The sequence below is a fragment of the Lucilia cuprina genome, chromosome 2, assembly GCF_022045245.1.
Source record: "Lucilia cuprina isolate Lc7/37 chromosome 2, ASM2204524v1, whole genome shotgun sequence".
Lineage (NCBI taxonomy): Eukaryota > Metazoa > Arthropoda > Insecta > Diptera > Calliphoridae > Lucilia > Lucilia cuprina.
Window position 1 is genome coordinate 34,616,010 of NC_060950.1, and position 18,686 is coordinate 34,634,695.

Sequence of the window (18,686 nt, forward strand, 5' to 3'; positions counted from 1 at the left end):
TAAACAACCCACACCAACTCTAACGAAACAACAAAAACAGACAAAACCAAATGTTAATTTTATAAATTTATTTTAAAAGTATAAATAAATAGTTTGTATATACAACGTCATAAAAACTATACATTTTTATGTATGCCGGCAGTTGACAGAGGTTTACCCTACTTTTTTATTTAAAATAAATAATAAAGTTTTCAGTAGCATAAGAATAAAAATTCATCATGATTACATAAAATATCTTAGAAACTTATTTTAGGTAAAATATACTGAAATCATTGATTTAAACTTAAAAATATTTAAAGAAATTTTTGCAAATCTTAACCTTTAATTGCTTGTAATAAAGGAATTTTGTTTGTAGATATTATATACAGCTATATCATGTATGCTATGCTAAGTATAACGGCAAGTTAGAGTGTGAGATTTATATGTTGCTAATTAAAAATAATTTCGAATGTTGGTGCTATATAGTCATAGGTCTTATGAGTTCTTAAGTGAATTTCCAAAAAATTAATTAGATCATAATTTTGATTTCTTAATTCTTACAATATAGGGGCTAAGGGCTAGAGTCAATTATGGGCCGATATTCATAAAATTTGATAAAACGGTTTTAGTTTCACTATAACTTATTTATATCAAATTGCGTTGATATATAATATTATTACGCTAGTTATGCTCGTTAAAGTAATTATCTGAAAAGGACTTTTTATGAGGGATAGGGTACTAACAGACCGTTTTTTTGTCGAATTTTACTCATACATTGGTATTAATCTTAAAGGTCAATTATCTAATCAAAAGTTTGGGATATTTTACAAATTTTTTTTTAACGCTTTTAATGCTGTAGGATTTAACACGGGTTTCAAAATTAAAGTGAACAAAGCTAGTTCTCACTTTTGTGAACCTTTCCGTAACACCGTATGACAAAATTACAAAAAAGAGAATACATTTTCCGCGGGACCTAGCGTTGTTATAGTATTACAAAATTTGGAAGATGTTTAATATTTATGTATTTTGGACAGAAAAAAGAGTATTTTGTCGATTTGATATTAAACAAGTTAGAGTGCTATATTCGGCTAGGCCAAATCTTAAATACCCTCCACCAGCTACTTTTATATTTGTACATTTCTATTTTATCAAGTATTGGTAGAAATGAGTTTTCTCTTGTCTTAAATAGAAAAATCCCAAGATTTAAATCTATTACAATTCCAAGATTTATTAAACATTACAAACGTCTCTTTCTTTACATATTTATAGCGCTTAGCGATATTTAGAAATTATGTTCAATTCGTTCAATTAGTTTGAACTAAATGTTCAATTAGTTTGAACATTCTGCCGGGCGCTATAAGACACCGGAGGAGAAAAGTCTAATTTAACAACTGCATTTTTATTACAACATTTATACTTAATGTAAACAAAGATGAGAACTATGATGCTTATTAGAATTATAATAAATGAGGCATGTCCAGGTGCAGTGTGAAAATTAAGTTCTCTTAACTCAATATTCTTGGCATTCATTATCTCGACATCCTTCTGAAGTTTTTCTATATACTTCGTGTTGTTTATAATTGTGACATCAAAAGGCTTCACCAACTTACTGTTTATTTTCTTATAATCCAGTTCCCATGATGACGATTGAATCGTTGTTTTCTTTTCGGAAGTAAATTGTTTCGATGCAGTTAATGTTATACCTTAGTATGCAGCTGTACAACCGTATGGTAACTGTAATATTCCCTTTAGTGGTAATGTAATCCAACTTCGATTACTTAGTCCGCAATCAACAGTGAGAATTAAGTTATCAAATACTGTAAATATCCAGTGATTCTCTGAAGATAGTTGTTTCCATAAACTCTTCCTTGGGACAGCTTTAAAAGAGCAATCAGCATGTCGGGATTGTTTTAATGCAGACACTTCACACGCACGTTCAATAGCTGGCTTCCAAGGCATATTTCCTAAACAGTTGTACTGCCCTTGAAGATTCTTCTCACATTTGTTAAGTTGAGATTGAGACATTAAATAGTACATGTTCGTTGCAAAATTGTATACAATAAAATCATCTTGTACTATTGCCATAACAGCGGTAACTTCGTTATCTACAGGAAGCATTATTATCTCGTACACCTCAGAACTATGAGTTTGTATTAGAGGTATTTCCACTTGAACAACAAGTCGCGAATCAATTATCGTACCCTTTGCTTTCAGTTCATGATAAACCTCCTTTAGTTCAGTTCCAGTTGCCTTTCCGGGAAGCATAAGATTATTGGGCAATATTTTTTCGATATCCATTAATTCCTTTTGAAGTTGTGAGGGTGTCAATAAATCTGTATTTATATGACCGTGGTTGACATCTATCAGCAAATTGATTATAGACGATTGTATGTTGAAACATTCGTCAATCATTAGATTCAATTGTGTTGTCATGACATTAAAGAATACTGTCAACCTATGCGTAATTAATTCATTATTCACTTCTTCACAAAAGAGTTTTAGTTGACTATGCATTTGCTTAAAACTCTTTTTTACGTCCTCTGTCGTTTTCTTTAGAACATTTATTGTTGAATCGACTATGGAAGTTTGTTCTTTCATCAACTTATTCAGGTCTTGCTGATTGCTGAAGATACTCCGCATATTTCTTTCCATCTCTTCGCGATCTTCTGCATCCATCATACCAAACAGAATGTTGTAAATAGATCCAACAAATTCAAAAGGAGATCTTTTAATTCGCTGTTTGTTAATGAGCAGTTCATTGTTTTGAATGAAATATTGTATCTCCTCTCTATTGCAGTCATCACCATCTCGCAGGATTCCTTGTATATCTCCAATTTTGGGCATTCATCCTTTACTTTCTTTATTATTATTCCGATTTTGGTGATTTCTTCATAATGCAGTGACAAGTTATAGTACACCACAAGATTCCATTTTGAATTAATGGAGTTTATTTGACCAACTTTATCCAGATAAATCGCTGTATGTGGAGATAGCTCTTTGATTGATACTGCATCTTTTCCACTTATCGGCTGACTTTTAACTGGATTTATCAACACCATTAAGACTAATAAAAGTCTTATCCAGCATACCTCTTCCTTCTTAGTTTTTTCTGCTTTCATGAAGCAGCTTCTTACTGGCGGTAACTTTTCTTTCTCTTCATATGTAGACATTAAAGGACATAATTTATTTATTGGTCGTTTCAAAATGTTATTTTGGAGTTTTAATGAAACAACTCGTACTTTTCCATCTTTACCGCTATGAGCTTCTATAACTTTTGCCAGCGGCCAACTAGCTGGATGAGTATTATCGTCTTTGACTATAACGACTGCACCTTCTTTTAAGTTTTCTTCAGAAAATTTCCATTTATTGCGTTGTTGAAGAGTAGTAAGGTATTCATCTCTCCATCTGTTCCAAAAGTCTTTCCTTATTTTTTGGATTAACTTCCATCTATTCAGTGAGCTTATATTACATTCCTCAATGTGTTCCGGGCAATCATTTAATGGTCTTCCAATAAGAAAATGTGCAGGAGTCAATACATCAATACGATCTACCTCATCATCGCGTAACTCAACCAGAGGTCTGGAGTTTAATACTGCTTCAATTTGAGCAAGCAACGTACTCATTTCTTCATAGGTTAGTTTTGTTTCCCCTATTGTTCGTTTTAAGTGAAACTTTACTGACTTGACTCCAGCTTCCCAAATTCCTCCAAAGTGAGGAGCTGCCGGGGGAATAAAATGCCAACGAATTTTTTGTGATGCTAGTATTGGTATTACTGTTTTATTATTTAGAACTGCAGATTTAAAATCCTTGTCAAGTTTTCTATTTGCACCAATGAAATTAGTTCCATTGTCAGAATAAATGTCAGAACTAACACCTCTTCTTGAAAAAAATCGTTTTAACGCAGCCAGAAACGCATCTGAAGTTAGGTCGCTTACTGCTTCAAGATGAATAGCCTTAGTGGTCATACACACAAATACAGCTATATAACCTTTATACGACCTTTGTCCTCTGCCTTTAGAATATTTCATCTGAATAGGGCCAGCATAATCTATACCGACATGTTTGAATGGAGCTGAGATAGTAACTCTTGCTTCAGGAAGATTCCCCATCAGTTGTTTAGATTTCTCCTGACTGTATCGAATGCAAGTTGGACAGCTTCTTATAAATTTCTTAATGATATTTTTCATATCAATAATCCAATAATTTCGCCTTAGAGTGGCTTCAACTATGCGATTTCCACCATGCAACGTTTGAATATGCACCTTTTTCACTATTGCTGATGCTAAGGATGATTTCATCAATATGACTGGATGTTGTTGATTATATGGTAAATTCGAATTTTGTAGTCTACCACCCACACGCAGTAAACAATCATTGTCTATGAAAGGAAATAAATTCGCTATTTTGGAGCATTTATTAACTACTCCATTTCTCTTAAGATCTGATATCTCACTATTGAATTCATTTTCTTGGTGATATCTTACTATAATTTTGTCTGCTGCTTTTAATTCGCCTACAGATAAGTGTTGAAATTCATGGGGCTTCTTTTTCAGCTTATTGATGAATCTTAAGATGTATGCCACCACTCTTTTGTATAATTTGAATACTTGTTGATCACCTCCATTAGCAAGGTAGAACTCCTTATCCTTGTGACTGCAGTGACCACTATTTCAGAATTTTCTGCTTTGCAAGGCCAATACTCTGATGATTTATTCAACCATTGAGGGCCATTCCACCATAAAGAATGTGCTTTAAATTGTGAAGCACAAATACCGCGTGATGCAATATCTGCTGGATTATCTTTACTGCTTACGTGATTCCATATCGCATTAGGTATAATGTTGTTTATTTCTGCTACCCGATTTCGGACGAATTTATCTTTGTTTTATTTTTGACCCATGCTAAAGTTATTGTTGAATCACTCCAAGCATATATCGTATGTTGGCCTTTAACAATGTTAGATACCTTTTGTAGTAGTTTTGCTAATAGATGTGCAGCACAAAGTTCCAATTTCGGCAAAGTCTTCCTATTTTTTATTGGATTTACTTTTGTTTTGGCGGTAAGAAGCGTCACCGAGTTTTCTTTTTTTATATATATTACAGCTGCATATGCTTTTTCCGATGCATCCGCAAAACCATGCAGCTCAAATCTAGACTTAGTTGTTAACTGCACCCATCTTGGCACACGAATTTCTTGTAGAGAGGATATATTATTTTTGAACACTTGCCATTCATTATTTAGCTCATCGGGTATGACTTCGTCCCATTTATTCTGCAGCAACCACAATTTTTGTATAAACAGTTTTGCAAGAACTGTAACTGGTGACAACCACCCTAAAGGATCGAAAATCTTAGCCACTTCTGATAAAACATGTCTTTTTGTAATTTTATCGTTGTTTGAAAAGTTGATACCAAATTTAAAGTTGTCCAAAACTGGATCCCACTGCAATCCCAATGTTTTTATTGACTCATCATCTTTTATTTGAATCATTATGGAACTGCATACGTCTTCAGTTATTTGCTTTTCATTTGACAGCCATTTTCTCAATTTAAAACCATAACTTGCAAGATGATTTAAAACACTATGCTGAATATATTTACATTGCTTAATAGTGTCGGCTCCTGTTATGAGATCATCCATGTAAAAATCTTCTTTAATAATATTTTTAATCTCCGGAATTGGACAGGTATCAGCAATATAAAATAACGCCCTCACTGCAAGAAATGGAGCTGAGGCTGTTCCGTACGTAATTGTTGTTAACTTATACTCCTTTATCAGCTCGTTATTATTTTTTCGCCATAATATGTGTTGATATTTTTGATCTTCTTCTGCAACTCTCACTTGTCTATACATCTTTTCAACATCCGCCATCATTACATATCTCCATAGCCGCCATTTTAAAATAATATCAAATATGTCTTTTTGCAGCCTTGGTCCCGTATACATCACATCATTGAGACTTTTACCATTTGTTGTTTTTGCTGATGCATCGAATACCACCCTTAATTTTGTGGTTAAGCTGTTTTCTCTGATTACAGCTTGATGAGGAAGATAATATTTTCCACTGTTGTTTGTTGTTAATTTCATGTGACCCAATCTTTCATATTCTTCCATAAACTGTATATATTGTTCATTCAATTTAGGATTTGAATTAAATTTTTTCTCCATAGAGAGCAGTCTAGCTACTGCCTGCTTTTTTGACTCACCAAGTTCGTTATTATCTTTTTTAATCGGTAGATTTACCACAATCCGATTGGAGTCATCAATTTTGGTTGATGTTTTGAATAGTTCCTGGCAAAACTCATCTTCTTCATGGTTATTGAATTCTAATGATGTTTCTTCTATTTCCCAAAAGCGTTCTAGGTTGGTGGTGGTAGCTGACACGACTTTTTCAGGTTTTGACCGAGTTGAGATGCCTCTTCTGACAATGTTGTTATTTGTGAACCTTGATCAATTAGCGCCCTCAACATCAACTGTTCCCCATTTGCCGCTTGTACTTTAACTTGTGCTGTTGCCAGAAGTACTGATGTTGTAGTAGATCCTTTTGTGGTCATTGATGATGTTTGGGATTTGTCTTTATTTTCTTCGATAAGATGAAGAATTTTATGATGACCTTTTCCACAATGACAGCATTTTATTTTGCTAGAGCACCACTTGTTACTTTTATGTTCAATGCAGGTGAAGCACCATCTGTTGTTATAAGCTAATTTTCGTCTCTCAGCCGTAGACAAAGCCAAAAACTTCCTGCATTCCGGTGTGGAGTGGTTGTTTAGGTTGCAGTGAAGGCATGATTTTTGTATTGAGTGAAATGAGTTTGATGATTTTTGCTCATTTCACTTGTTTTTCTTTTGAAATTATTTTGTAACTTTCCTTTCGAAACTGCTTCCAAGGCTTGAACCTCTTGTTCCAGAAAATCCATCACATCCTCTAGACTTTGAATTTCTTTGGATTTTTTTATATTTTGCTCGTAACGCCGCAGTTCATTTTTATCTAATTTCCTGATAATGATGCGGGCTATAAAAGGTTCGGCATCCTCTAATTTTAGATTCATCCCCTTAAGAATGTAAATGCAACTGTTTGTTGTATCCAACAGTTGTTTAAGGCTAGCCGAAGATTCACTATCCACTATTGGTTGATCCAGCAATATATCAACCTGGTTAGTGAACAGCAATCTTCTATTTTCGTACCTTTGCTTAAGGATCTCCAGCGCAGCTTCATAATTATTGGAAGTAATATTTAAATGCTGAATCAACTTTTTTGCCTCGCCTTTAAGTGAGGTCGTCAGCCTGTACATTTTTTCTACGTCGGAAAGCTGATGGCAATCATGCACTAAACTTTTAAATAAGTCGTAGAATGATGCCCAGTCGTTTATATTCCCTTCAAATTCGGGTATTTTTATTTTTGAGAGGTTCGCAGAACTGGAAAAATCAATGTTACTTGCTGATTTGGGAGTGTTTTCTGCATCTCCTTTTTTATTATTAATTATTATTAAAGCTTTATAATAATAATCCTCGGTTTCTGTCAATAATTCATCTATGTTATAGATAGTGTTTCTATATTTGTGATCAGCTCATCACATAATTCTTTGAGTGAATTTGCCATCTTAGAAAACTCTTTGTTAATTGTGTGCTTCTGCGCATATTCTGTCACATAAGGTACTTCCATTATTTTTGTGTCCTTATTTATTGACGATATTTCAGTCGCTTTTTCAGTTCTACTCTCTTCGTTTATGATGATTTCATCTATTTCTTTGATGATTGTTGTGATGTAGTCAAAATATCCTTGTGTGAAGTAATCTTCGGACTTATTTCCATATTTTGATAACGTTTCATTGTTGGCTCTAAATTCATCTTTGAACTTTAAAACACGTTTTTTAAAATCATTTAATTTTGGTAGACGAATTGGTCGATCGTCCAATTTTGTATGTATACATACAATTTCGTCCCCAATAACCTTTTGGCGTTCCAAAATTTTAGGAATAGCTGCCATGATGATTGTGTTTCCTTTTATATTTTTTTATTTTCTTAAACTTATCTTTGTTAAAGCCAAGATAAACGCTTATTTTAATTTGTATTTATTTTTTCTCAAAAATAAATTTGTTAATAAAAATCTAATTTTATTTTATTTTCTGGTTCAATTTTTTGTCGAAGGACCATGCACGAAATAACTTTTCGCTTTGAATGTTTGTAAGACACTGACTTTATTTATAAAATCAAAAACTTAATAACTAAGAACAAAAATCTTAAAACTAAACTAAATATATGTTTTAAACACATGTGCGAGAAATAAGGGTTGTTTTACACATGTGTAAAATCCCAACGCACATGCGTATGTCTTATCATAACAAATTTATTATCTATACATGTGATAAGACCGTAAGTGTGAACTGATTTGGGTTTCTTATATATTTTACCCATGCACACATTATTTTTATTATAAGATAATATTATACTGAAATTTAAAACTAAATACTTAAGAATAAGGAAAATACAAACATTATTAATACAAATGTTGGTATTTTTGTTTTTATTACAAACATATAGAGTTTATTATAAAGAGTTTATTTTATCTAAAACACACATGAAGTATACATACTTATGTATGTATAAGTGTGTATGTTCAATTAGTTTGAACAGTACATAAAATCTATATTTCAGTCAAATTTTGTATCGTAATTTAGTAACAAGTAATGTGTGTTTAAGTGATTTTCTGAAGGGAACCTTGTATGGGACCGACCGCACCCATGTAATAAACCGATCGTGAAAAAATCTTTCAATAGCTTTATTTGGTATTGAGTAATGTCCTTTCAAGAGATTATCGTAAAAGTACTTTTTATAGGAGCTATGTCCAATTATGTATAAAATTCTGCATCTGTATCATAATTTGGTATTAAATATTGTGAATTTAAGTGATTTTCTGGAGGGGACTTATTATGAGAGCTATGACGAAATATGGACCGATCGTAAAAAAAATTTATATTGTAATTTATGTATGTATATAAGAGCAACATTTTTGATAAATGTATGGATATAAATATTTTTTAATGAGTTATGTACGTTTAAGTGATTTTCAGGAGGGGACCTTGTATGGGAGCTATGACCAGTTATGGACTGACCAAATTTTATATGGATATCTTAGTTTAGTAATGAGTTATGCGCGTTTAAGTGATTTTCGGGAGGGAACCTTGTATGGGAGCTATGACCATTTCTTAATTTAGTATTATGTTACGCACGTTTAATTGATTTTTGGGAGGGCCCTTGTATGGGAGCTATGACCAATTTTGAACCTATCGGAAAAAAAATTTCAAAGTAATAATTATATGGATGTCTTAATTTAGTAATGAGTTACGCGGGTTTAAGTGATTTTCGGGAAAAGGCCTTGTATGGGAGCCAAGACCAATTATGGACCGATCGATATCAATATCTTAATGAAGTAATGAGTTATGCGCATTTAAGTGATTTTCGGGAGGGGGATTTTGTATGGGAGCTTTGACAAATTATGGATTGACCTTAAAAAATTTCATAGTAATATTTCTTTATGTGAGAGCAATACTTGTAACAAATTTTATATGGATATCTTATTTTGGTAATGCGTGTGTTTAAGTGATTTTCGGGAAGGGACCTTGTATGGAGCTATGTCCAATTATAGACCCATCCAAAAAAATGTTTCCTTTGAATGAATTCTATTGACATAAAATTTTAATTAGTAAAATTTTGTGAATATATCTTCATTGCGACGGAAGTTATTAAGAAAAAACCCATTTTCGGGAATATGTACTTTTGTATGGGAGGTATATGAAATTGTGGACCGATGCTAGCAATTTTTAGCAGTGATCAGGCTCTTGTGTAGAAAAGAATTTGTGGTGATTTTCATGGAATTCTCGAAATAGTTTTCGAGAAAATTACATCATAATGTTTATTTTTTTCGTGTTTGTTTTAAATGTTGATTCATAATATGTATGTACTTTTGTAAGGGAGGTATGTGATATTGTTAACCGATGCTAGCAATTTTCAGCAGTGATCAGGCTCTTGTGTAGAAACGAATTTGTGGTGATTTTCATGGAATCCTCGAAATAGTTTTCAAGAAAATTACATCATAATGTGTAGAAAATGCTAATTTTTTTCCTGGTTGTTTTAAATTTTGATTCATAACTTTTCCCGATGTGAACTGATTTTTCCAGTGTGAGTGAATATTTCCAGTGGAGGCTATGTGAAATAATGGGCCGATTTTAACTAGGCTTAGTCTCTGTGCCGAAGGTTCGCATACAAAATTTCATCTAGTTATCTTGAAACAAGTTTAACATGGACAGCCAGCCAGACGGACAAATGGAAAGACATAGCTTAATCGACTCAGAAAATGATTTTAAGCCGATTGGTTTATTTTAAGGTGTGTTACAAACATCTGCAGAAATCGAATATACCTTTCCCTCTAAAGTATGTAGGGTAAAAATCTATATTTTGGACACAAAAGTTCTCGAAAATATTATTGATTACAAACTTGAGGATTTTAATTAATAATTAAATTCTTGAATTTCATATATTTTTTTGAAAAATTCTTATAAACAGTTTATTTATGTACGACTTATTGTTACATATGGGATCTAATGTGAAATATAGGGTTTGGAATCTATACTTTAGAATTAAGGAGCAGATCACTGTTTTTGTTACATATATCAGCACAAACGCATAATACCCCTATGCAATGTAATTATGTTATGTATTACAATTATGTAAGTAAATTTCAAATAGAATAACATGACTTGTATATTATACAAACATAAATATATAATAACTTAACAATAATAATAACAACGGTTAGTAACTAACTATATGTTGTATAAAACAACATGTTAATAAAGTAACACTTATACTAAGAGCATAAACAATTTGGTTTTGGCGGAAATATCAACAAATAACGCTATTTCATTTTATATTTTCTCGTGCTGTTGGTGCCTGTTTTTACTACCACTTAGTTTGAGAAGACAGGTGGTTGGCTTCACCGAGTACTGTGGCTGCTGTTGCTGTCAATTTGTTGGATATGGAATTCTGTTGGGGCGGCGCATAAATGCTGTGCACAATAAATGAAGGTTTAAATTCTGTATGCAACATATTAAATACGAGTATACTGCATGAATAAACATTTAAAATAATAGATAGCATACGAAATTTTAACACTTAAAATATAGCTAAAGGTAATATTTATGGAACTATTCATGTAGATGAAATGTAGAGTATTGTAAGTCGAATACATTCTTTATATTTGTATGTGTATCCTAGTTGTGGCTGACAGGTTCCTGTATGTTTATGCCAATTTTGGTTTTACACTCACAATAACCACAGGCAAATTGTGAGTTTGAGTGGTTTTTTATTTATTTTTCCAGCTTTATAATTTTTTTATTATATACAATAACACATAAATATGTATATACCATTTTAAAGATATATTTATAGTTTGTCGTGCTGTAATTTCATTTATTTATTTGTATATAAATGAATTTCATGTAAACTCAATTTTTTATACATTTTATAAAGCAAACGGCAACAAAGGCTTAAGCATTTATGCTTTATGGTATATGAGCAATTATAAAAATTTTTAAATTCATTTGAAATTGAACTAAATTGTTAAAAATTTTAGTAAGAGTAAAATATCAAACAAATTTTTTTGAGAATTATATACACTAGACTTCCACCCTAAAAATTGCAAAATTGTAAAACTCTAGGTCTTCATTTCTAAACGTAATCGGTTATGAAAATTCAAAAAAAAAAAAAAAAGTGTGTCACTAATTAGTCTTTTCACTTTTTTTATTTTTTAGTCCATAACTTTAAACTTTTAGACACTATTCGTTATAGTGCTAACTATAGACACATAGGAGATAAGTTCTTTACATGCTTATCCATGTGATATCAATTTATGTATTAGAACGTGGATATAAAATTTTATGAACTTTTTAAAAATTTTGCAAATTTTCATTTTTTTTATTTTTCCGATTTTATATATCAAACATTGACGTATACAAACATTTAATGAATAGACATGAAGATAATGACAAAACACAATGGTTTGGGATCATAAATATATTTAAAATATCCTTGTAAGCTACAAAAAAGTCACTTTTATCTAAACACATTTTGCCAAGGCACATCATGGATGTTGCTAAAAATTCGTCAAAATGATCACCATTTGCAAGTTTTCTTAATACTTTAATGTAAAACTGAGGCGCATCAAGAAAGTTAAATAATTGTAGTTTTTGTGGGCCAAATAAAATGTACCTAGCATCAAAAACCATCACTCTATAAATATTTAATTCCTTCAAACTATAATTTTTTAATTGCATTCCCTTATAAATCGTAGAATTCAGATAATAAGAGTTTTTTCTTAAATTTTACTGATTCGCAATTTTTCAAAAACTATAGGCAAAAAGTAAAAAAAATACTAAATTAAATTTCTTACTGTGTACTTTTAAAATTTTTAAAATAAATCTTATGGTACGTATTTAATGCGCTAAACTTGAATTATTTTTACAATTATGTGCAATTTTTTTTTTTTTTTTTTCAAATATTACATATATAAATACTATTTTTAAGAATTTTTGTTTTAATATTGAAGTGAAAAACGCTATAGGTTGCGCCCCTCGATAAAAATTATAAACTCGAACGGATTCGTCACGCATTAGGGTCTGTTTATATTCACATAAAATATTTTGAATGCTCCATCAAAAAAAATTTCGATTTTTTTTAATATGTCGTTTATTTATGACAAGACTGTCATAATTATAATTAGCTTTAAAAATTTTGTATTTTTTAAATAACTTTAGAAAAAATAAAATAATTTTAAATAAAATACATGAGTATGTACTAATTTAATATACTTTTGTAAGCAATGACTTCAAACTCTGATTAAATTGAAATATTTTGACATTATTTATATCTTGTACTAGCCAGTTGAAAAAAGAAAACAACTTGAATTTATGACACTATTGAAATAAACGTACTATATGTATATACTAGCTTTTTATACCCACCATCAAAAAAGATGGGGGGTATATTGTTTTTGTCATTCCGTTTGTAACACATTGAAATATTCGTCTAAGACCCATAAAAGTATATATATTCTGGGTCCTTATTAGATTCTAAGACGATCTAGCCATGTCCGTCCGTCTGTCCGTCTGTCTGTCTGTTGAAAACACGATAGAGTCCAAACAGTAGCTAGCGAGCTGAAATTTTGCACAGTTACTTATAGTTGACCCAGTTCGTTTGGTATTGAAAATGGGCAATATCGGTCCACGATTTCGCCTAGCCCCCATATAAGGCCCCCCTTAGAAAATGACATTATCGCCCATAACTTACTAACAAAAGCATCAATAGCGGTATAATTCGGCACAAACATGTTTATGGGGACATAAATCATTTCGTAGAATTTTTTAAGGATCGGTCAATAATTGACCCTACCCCCCATATAAAGTCCCCTTCAGAAAATGACTTTATCGCTCACAACTGACTAACAGAAGCAGCAATAGCGGTGTAATTCGACACAAACATGTTTTATGGTGACATAAATCTCTTCGTAGAATTTTATAAGGATCGGTCCATAACTGATCCTACCCCCATATAAAGTCCCCTTCAGAAAATGACTTTATCGCCCATAACTGGCTAAGAGAAGCATCAATAGCAATGAAATTCGGCACAAACATGTTCTACGGGAACATAAATTTCTTCGTAGAATTTTATAAGGATCGGTCCATAATTGACCCTACCCCCCATACAAAGTCCCCTTCAGAAAATGACTTTATCGCCCATAATTGACTAACAGAAGCATCAATAGCGGTATAATTCGGCACAAACATGTTTTATGAGGACATAAATCTCTTCGTAGAATTTTATAAGGATCGGTCAATAATTGACCCTACCCCCCATATAAAGTCCCCTTCAGAAAATGACTTTATCGCTCACAACTGACTAACAGAAGCATCAATAGCGGTGTAATTCGGCACAAATATGTTTTATGAGGACATAAATCTCTTCGTAGAATTTTATAAGGATCGGTCCATAATTGACCCTACCCCCCATATAAAGTCCCCTTCAGAAAATGACTTTATCGCCCATACCTGCTAAGAGAAGCATCAATAGCAGTGAAATTCAGCACAAACATGTTCTACGGGAACATAAATCTCTTCGTAGAATTCTATAAGGATCGGTCCACAATTGACCCAACCCCCCATACAAAGTCCCCTTCAGAAAATGACTTTATCGCCCATAACTGCCTAACAGAAACATCAGGAGAGGTTTTATTTGGCACAAACATGCTTTATGAGGACATAAATCTCTCCGTAGAATTCTATAAGGATCGGTCCATAATTGACCCTAACCCCCATATAAAGTCCCCTTCGGAAAATTACTTTATCGCCCATAACTGGTTAAGAGAAGCATCGATAGCAGTGAAATTCGGCACAAATATGTTTTACGGAAACTTAAATCTCTTTTTAGAATTTTATAAGGATTAGTCTATAATTGACCCTATCCCACCTATAAGGTCCCTTTCAAAAAACGACTTTAATGCTCATATATACCTTAAGAAGCATATATATAACACTAATATTCGACATACAAAAGTTTTATAGCAACTAAAATCATTTTCATAAATTTTATAAGGATGGGTCCATTATTGTCTGACCCCCTAAATAAGGTCCCCTTTAGGCAATGAATTTATCGCTCATTACTACAAAATTCTACATAAACAAGTTTCGTGCGAGCCAAAATCTCCCTATCAATTTTTATAAGGATCGATCCTAATAATCCTTATCTCCCATATAAGGTCGCCTTGACTTTAATGCTAATATCTGCTCATAACATATATATAAAGCAATAAAATTCGACATAAAAAAGTTTTATAGGAACTAAAATCATTTTCGTGAATTTAATGAAAATGGGTCCATAATTGAACCTACCAAGGTCCCCTTATGAAAATGATTTTAAGACTTATTACTGACTCAAAAATGTGAGTACATCAGTAAAATTCTACATAAACATGAATGATTTGATGGTGGGTACATAAGATTCGGCATGGCCGAATATAACACTCTTACTTGTTGTACTTGGCGTTGCCCGGAATTTTAAATGATTTATAATATTAAATATATAGATCAATTAATATTGTTGTTGCTTTTTACCCCTGAAATTAATATAGAACAACTTTCAGAAAATTTACCAAAACCACACATTTTCTCCCTTTTCAAAATTATTTGGGCTTGAGTGGTAAAAAATTGCCTTAAAATTAGCAACAAAGCAATAAAAAATTTTAATACTTAAGATTTCGGATTTTTAACAATTTTCTCTTTTAAAGCATAATTGGAACTCTTCAAAGTTTTGAAAAAAGTACTTCACTAAAAAAAAGAAAGCTAAAACCAAAATATATTTTCTTAAGGTGCCTTCAGATGATCACACTTTACGTACGTAAAGTCGAATGAAAAAGTAAGATGAAATTCTATCCGTATTTCAAAAAAGATAATAAAAGTCGTATGATTTATACCTTTTGTGTTTACATGATTGGTATAAAACAATAACAAAGTGAGATGAAAACAGCTTTTCCACTGTAAGCTAGTAAAGGCGTAAAAGTTATTTTCTTTATTATATTAATGTTGAATTTCGTACAGATATTTTTATGGCAGTAATGAGCGTTAAAGACATTTATGAAGGGGGCCCTAATGTGGAGTGTAGAGTAAATTATGAACCGATCACCACAAACTTTTGAAGATTTTAATTTCATTAAACCAGGTTTTGGTGAATTTCATCAACATATCAAAATATTGGTCATAGACTGACAAAAGTACATATATTTTGGGTCCTTATCAAATTCTAAAACGATATAAAATGATCCTGTCTGTCTGTTGAAAGCAAGATAGAATACGAACGAAGTGAGCTAGAAGTTTTCAACAAATATTATGTTTAAGCAAAGTTTGTTTAGAATTGAAAACGGACTCTATCGGTTCACGTCTTCCTACTAAATTTTATTAAAATCGGTCCATAAATGACACTATCCCCATACAAGTTTCCTTTTAGAAAATGACTATTACACTCATTTGGCATAAGTAAATCTTTTATGATTCGAAACCTCTCCAGTAAAAAGACTTTAACGCAAATTACTAGCTTAAAAATACGAGTATAGTTTTGAAAATTTTTTTAGGCCTTACTCACATACTCACATACTTTTCAGGAGAGCAAAAAAACTATTTATTTCGCTAGTTCTTGAAGACTTTTTCAATTTTTCTTCTACAATATATTTTGGTAGGACCATATCTGAAACTCTTATGTCAAAAGATTTTATAATTTTGCATTATTTGGAAGTCGTTATACAACCAACAGATAGAAAGTTTTCCATTGAAATAAACAATTTGATATAATAATGTAATATAATTATAAACATAATTTAATAAAATAATAGACCAATCCTAAATCAAGAAAATCATCTATTTTGATAAACTAGGGGAAAAATAAGTGCCAACAATTTAAAAAAAATTCTTATTCTTGAGTTAAAAAGTATATTTTTTGATAGAAAATGTTCAAAATTGAACCCATCAAAGTCCAGCAGTTCTGGACGGATAAATACTTGTCTATGGCCTACAATCTATTTGTTGGCGATATATTTGCTTTGCAAAAAAATTTTACTTTGTATATAATTTAAGAAAAAATATATAAGATTCAAATTAAATTACATGTATATTTTCGACGGGAATATAAGCAACTTCCTTCCATTCCGGGCCTATCCTAATGAATAAAACAAAATCACTTTGATAAACTCACTAAGCGCCAAAGCCATCTATATGTAAATATAAATATATTTTTATACCCTCCACCAACATCAGTGGTGATATAGGATATATATAACTTTGTAATTCCGTGTGTAACACAAAGAAATATTCATATGAGACCCAGCAAAGTATATATATTCTGGGTCATTATAAAATTCTGAGTCGATTTATCTCTCCGTCCGTTTGTCTGTGTAAAACACGATCATATACTTAAAACGCAGCTTTATAAATAAATGAAATTCTTCCGAAATTTTTATTACTACTTGTTACAGTTTCGTATTGAAAATCAGCAAAATCTGTTTACAACATAAGTTGTGAGTAAAAATTTACTTTTTTTTCGTAATTCTTAGGTAGTTTTCTTAGAAACTACTAAATTTTTTTAGAATAGGTCCACAATTTGTCATATCTTTTATATAAGGTCCACTTCCGAAAATCACTTAAGCGGATATATTTCATTAGTAAGTAAAGCTATCGAGGTAAGATTCAAGACGAATACGTTCTTGGTTAATTGGTCATAGCTCCCATATAAGGTTCACTTCCGAAAATCATTTAAACGGTCATATTTTATTGATAAATAAAGCCATCAAGATAAAATTCAACATAAATATGTTCTCTATATGTATCAATTACTCTGCCAAATTTTTCTCAAATCGATCATTGAATTATAAAGCTATTCGTATAAAATTCGACTTGTGTCTGTTTTGTGTACATGTAAACATTTACACAATTTTTCCCGAATAGGCCCGAAATTGGTTATAGCTCTAAGGTCCACTTACAAAAATTACTTAAACACAAATATTTCATTGAATACTAAAGTTATTGGGATAAAATTCAACTTCAATTTATTTTGTGTACACACAGAAAAAATTATCGGTAGTTTATTTTCAATTAACATGTTTTAATTTTCTTTATTTTTTATTTAAACAAATTTTTATTTGTCTTAATTATCTCGTTTTTTGACACTGTTTGAAACTAAAGTGTAAAATTTTGATTAAATTTTTTATTAATTCAATTAATTTTTTAATTGATTGAAACATTTTTTCTGGCCTTCTTTTCCATTTTAAATTTTTTTAAATATTTTATTTTTAATTTTTGTGCTAGCAATATTTATAATTCTTAAATAGTCCATAAAATTTTAGGCATATAATATTCAAGTTTCTTTACAATTTATGAAACACTTTATATGTTACATTGTGTCAATAAAGTGATAATTTTTGAAAATGCTGAACGCATTGTTAAAGGTCTAGTATTCCTTTAACGTTGTGTGTAATCGATTAATAATTTGATTGTTTGAATCACCATCTTAATTGATTTATAAAAAATTCTCTATCAAACAGTTTAATTTATTTGATTAATAATTTAATAAAAAAATCAATTTTATATTTATTAAATATTTAATTTATACAATTAATGAATTAATCAATTTTAAATCTTGTCTCAATTATTGACATTAATTGTTCTGATTAATCCGTTATTTGGAAAAAAAATATATATTTTTACTTTTTTACAAATTTGGTAATTGATATCATCATTTTGGTTATAGGTGCAAAACTTGTTTAATACAATTATTTTGATAATTAAAACTCATTTTCAGTTTTTTCTGTGCATATAAACCATTCCACCAATTTTCTTCCGGAGCGGTCCGTTATTGTCATAGCTCCTATATAAGGTCCACTTCTAAAAATCACTTAATCGCAGATATTTTATTGCCAAATAAAGTGATCTTGAAAATTCGACACATATATATATTTTGTGTACATATGAATCGGTTTTCGATTTTTTTTTCAAAAATTACTTAAACGCACATTGACAATCAAAGTTTTTGGATGAATTTCTACATAATATATAAATCATTATACAAAATGTTTTCTCGATCGATTCATAATTTATCTTAGCATCCATA

The 18,686-nt window shown here is 31.0% G+C and overlaps 2 protein-coding genes across 2 annotated transcripts; both read right to left on the reverse strand.

Annotated features, from left to right (window-relative positions):
- Nucleotides 1-1,683: 1,683 nt before the first annotated feature.
- Nucleotides 1,684-2,493, reverse strand: LOC124420757. Its single transcript, XM_046954847.1, has one exon. It carries the CDS (start codon nucleotides 2,491-2,493, stop codon nucleotides 1,684-1,686), a length of 810 nt encoding a protein of 269 aa, XP_046810803.1.
- Nucleotides 2,494-4,833: 2,340 nt separating this feature from the next.
- LOC124420759 lies at nucleotides 4,834-6,147 on the reverse strand. Its single transcript, XM_046954854.1, has one exon. The coding sequence runs from the start codon at nucleotides 6,145-6,147 to the stop codon at nucleotides 4,834-4,836; it is 1,314 nt and encodes a 437-aa protein (XP_046810810.1).
- Nucleotides 6,148-18,686: the final 12,539 nt, after the last annotated feature.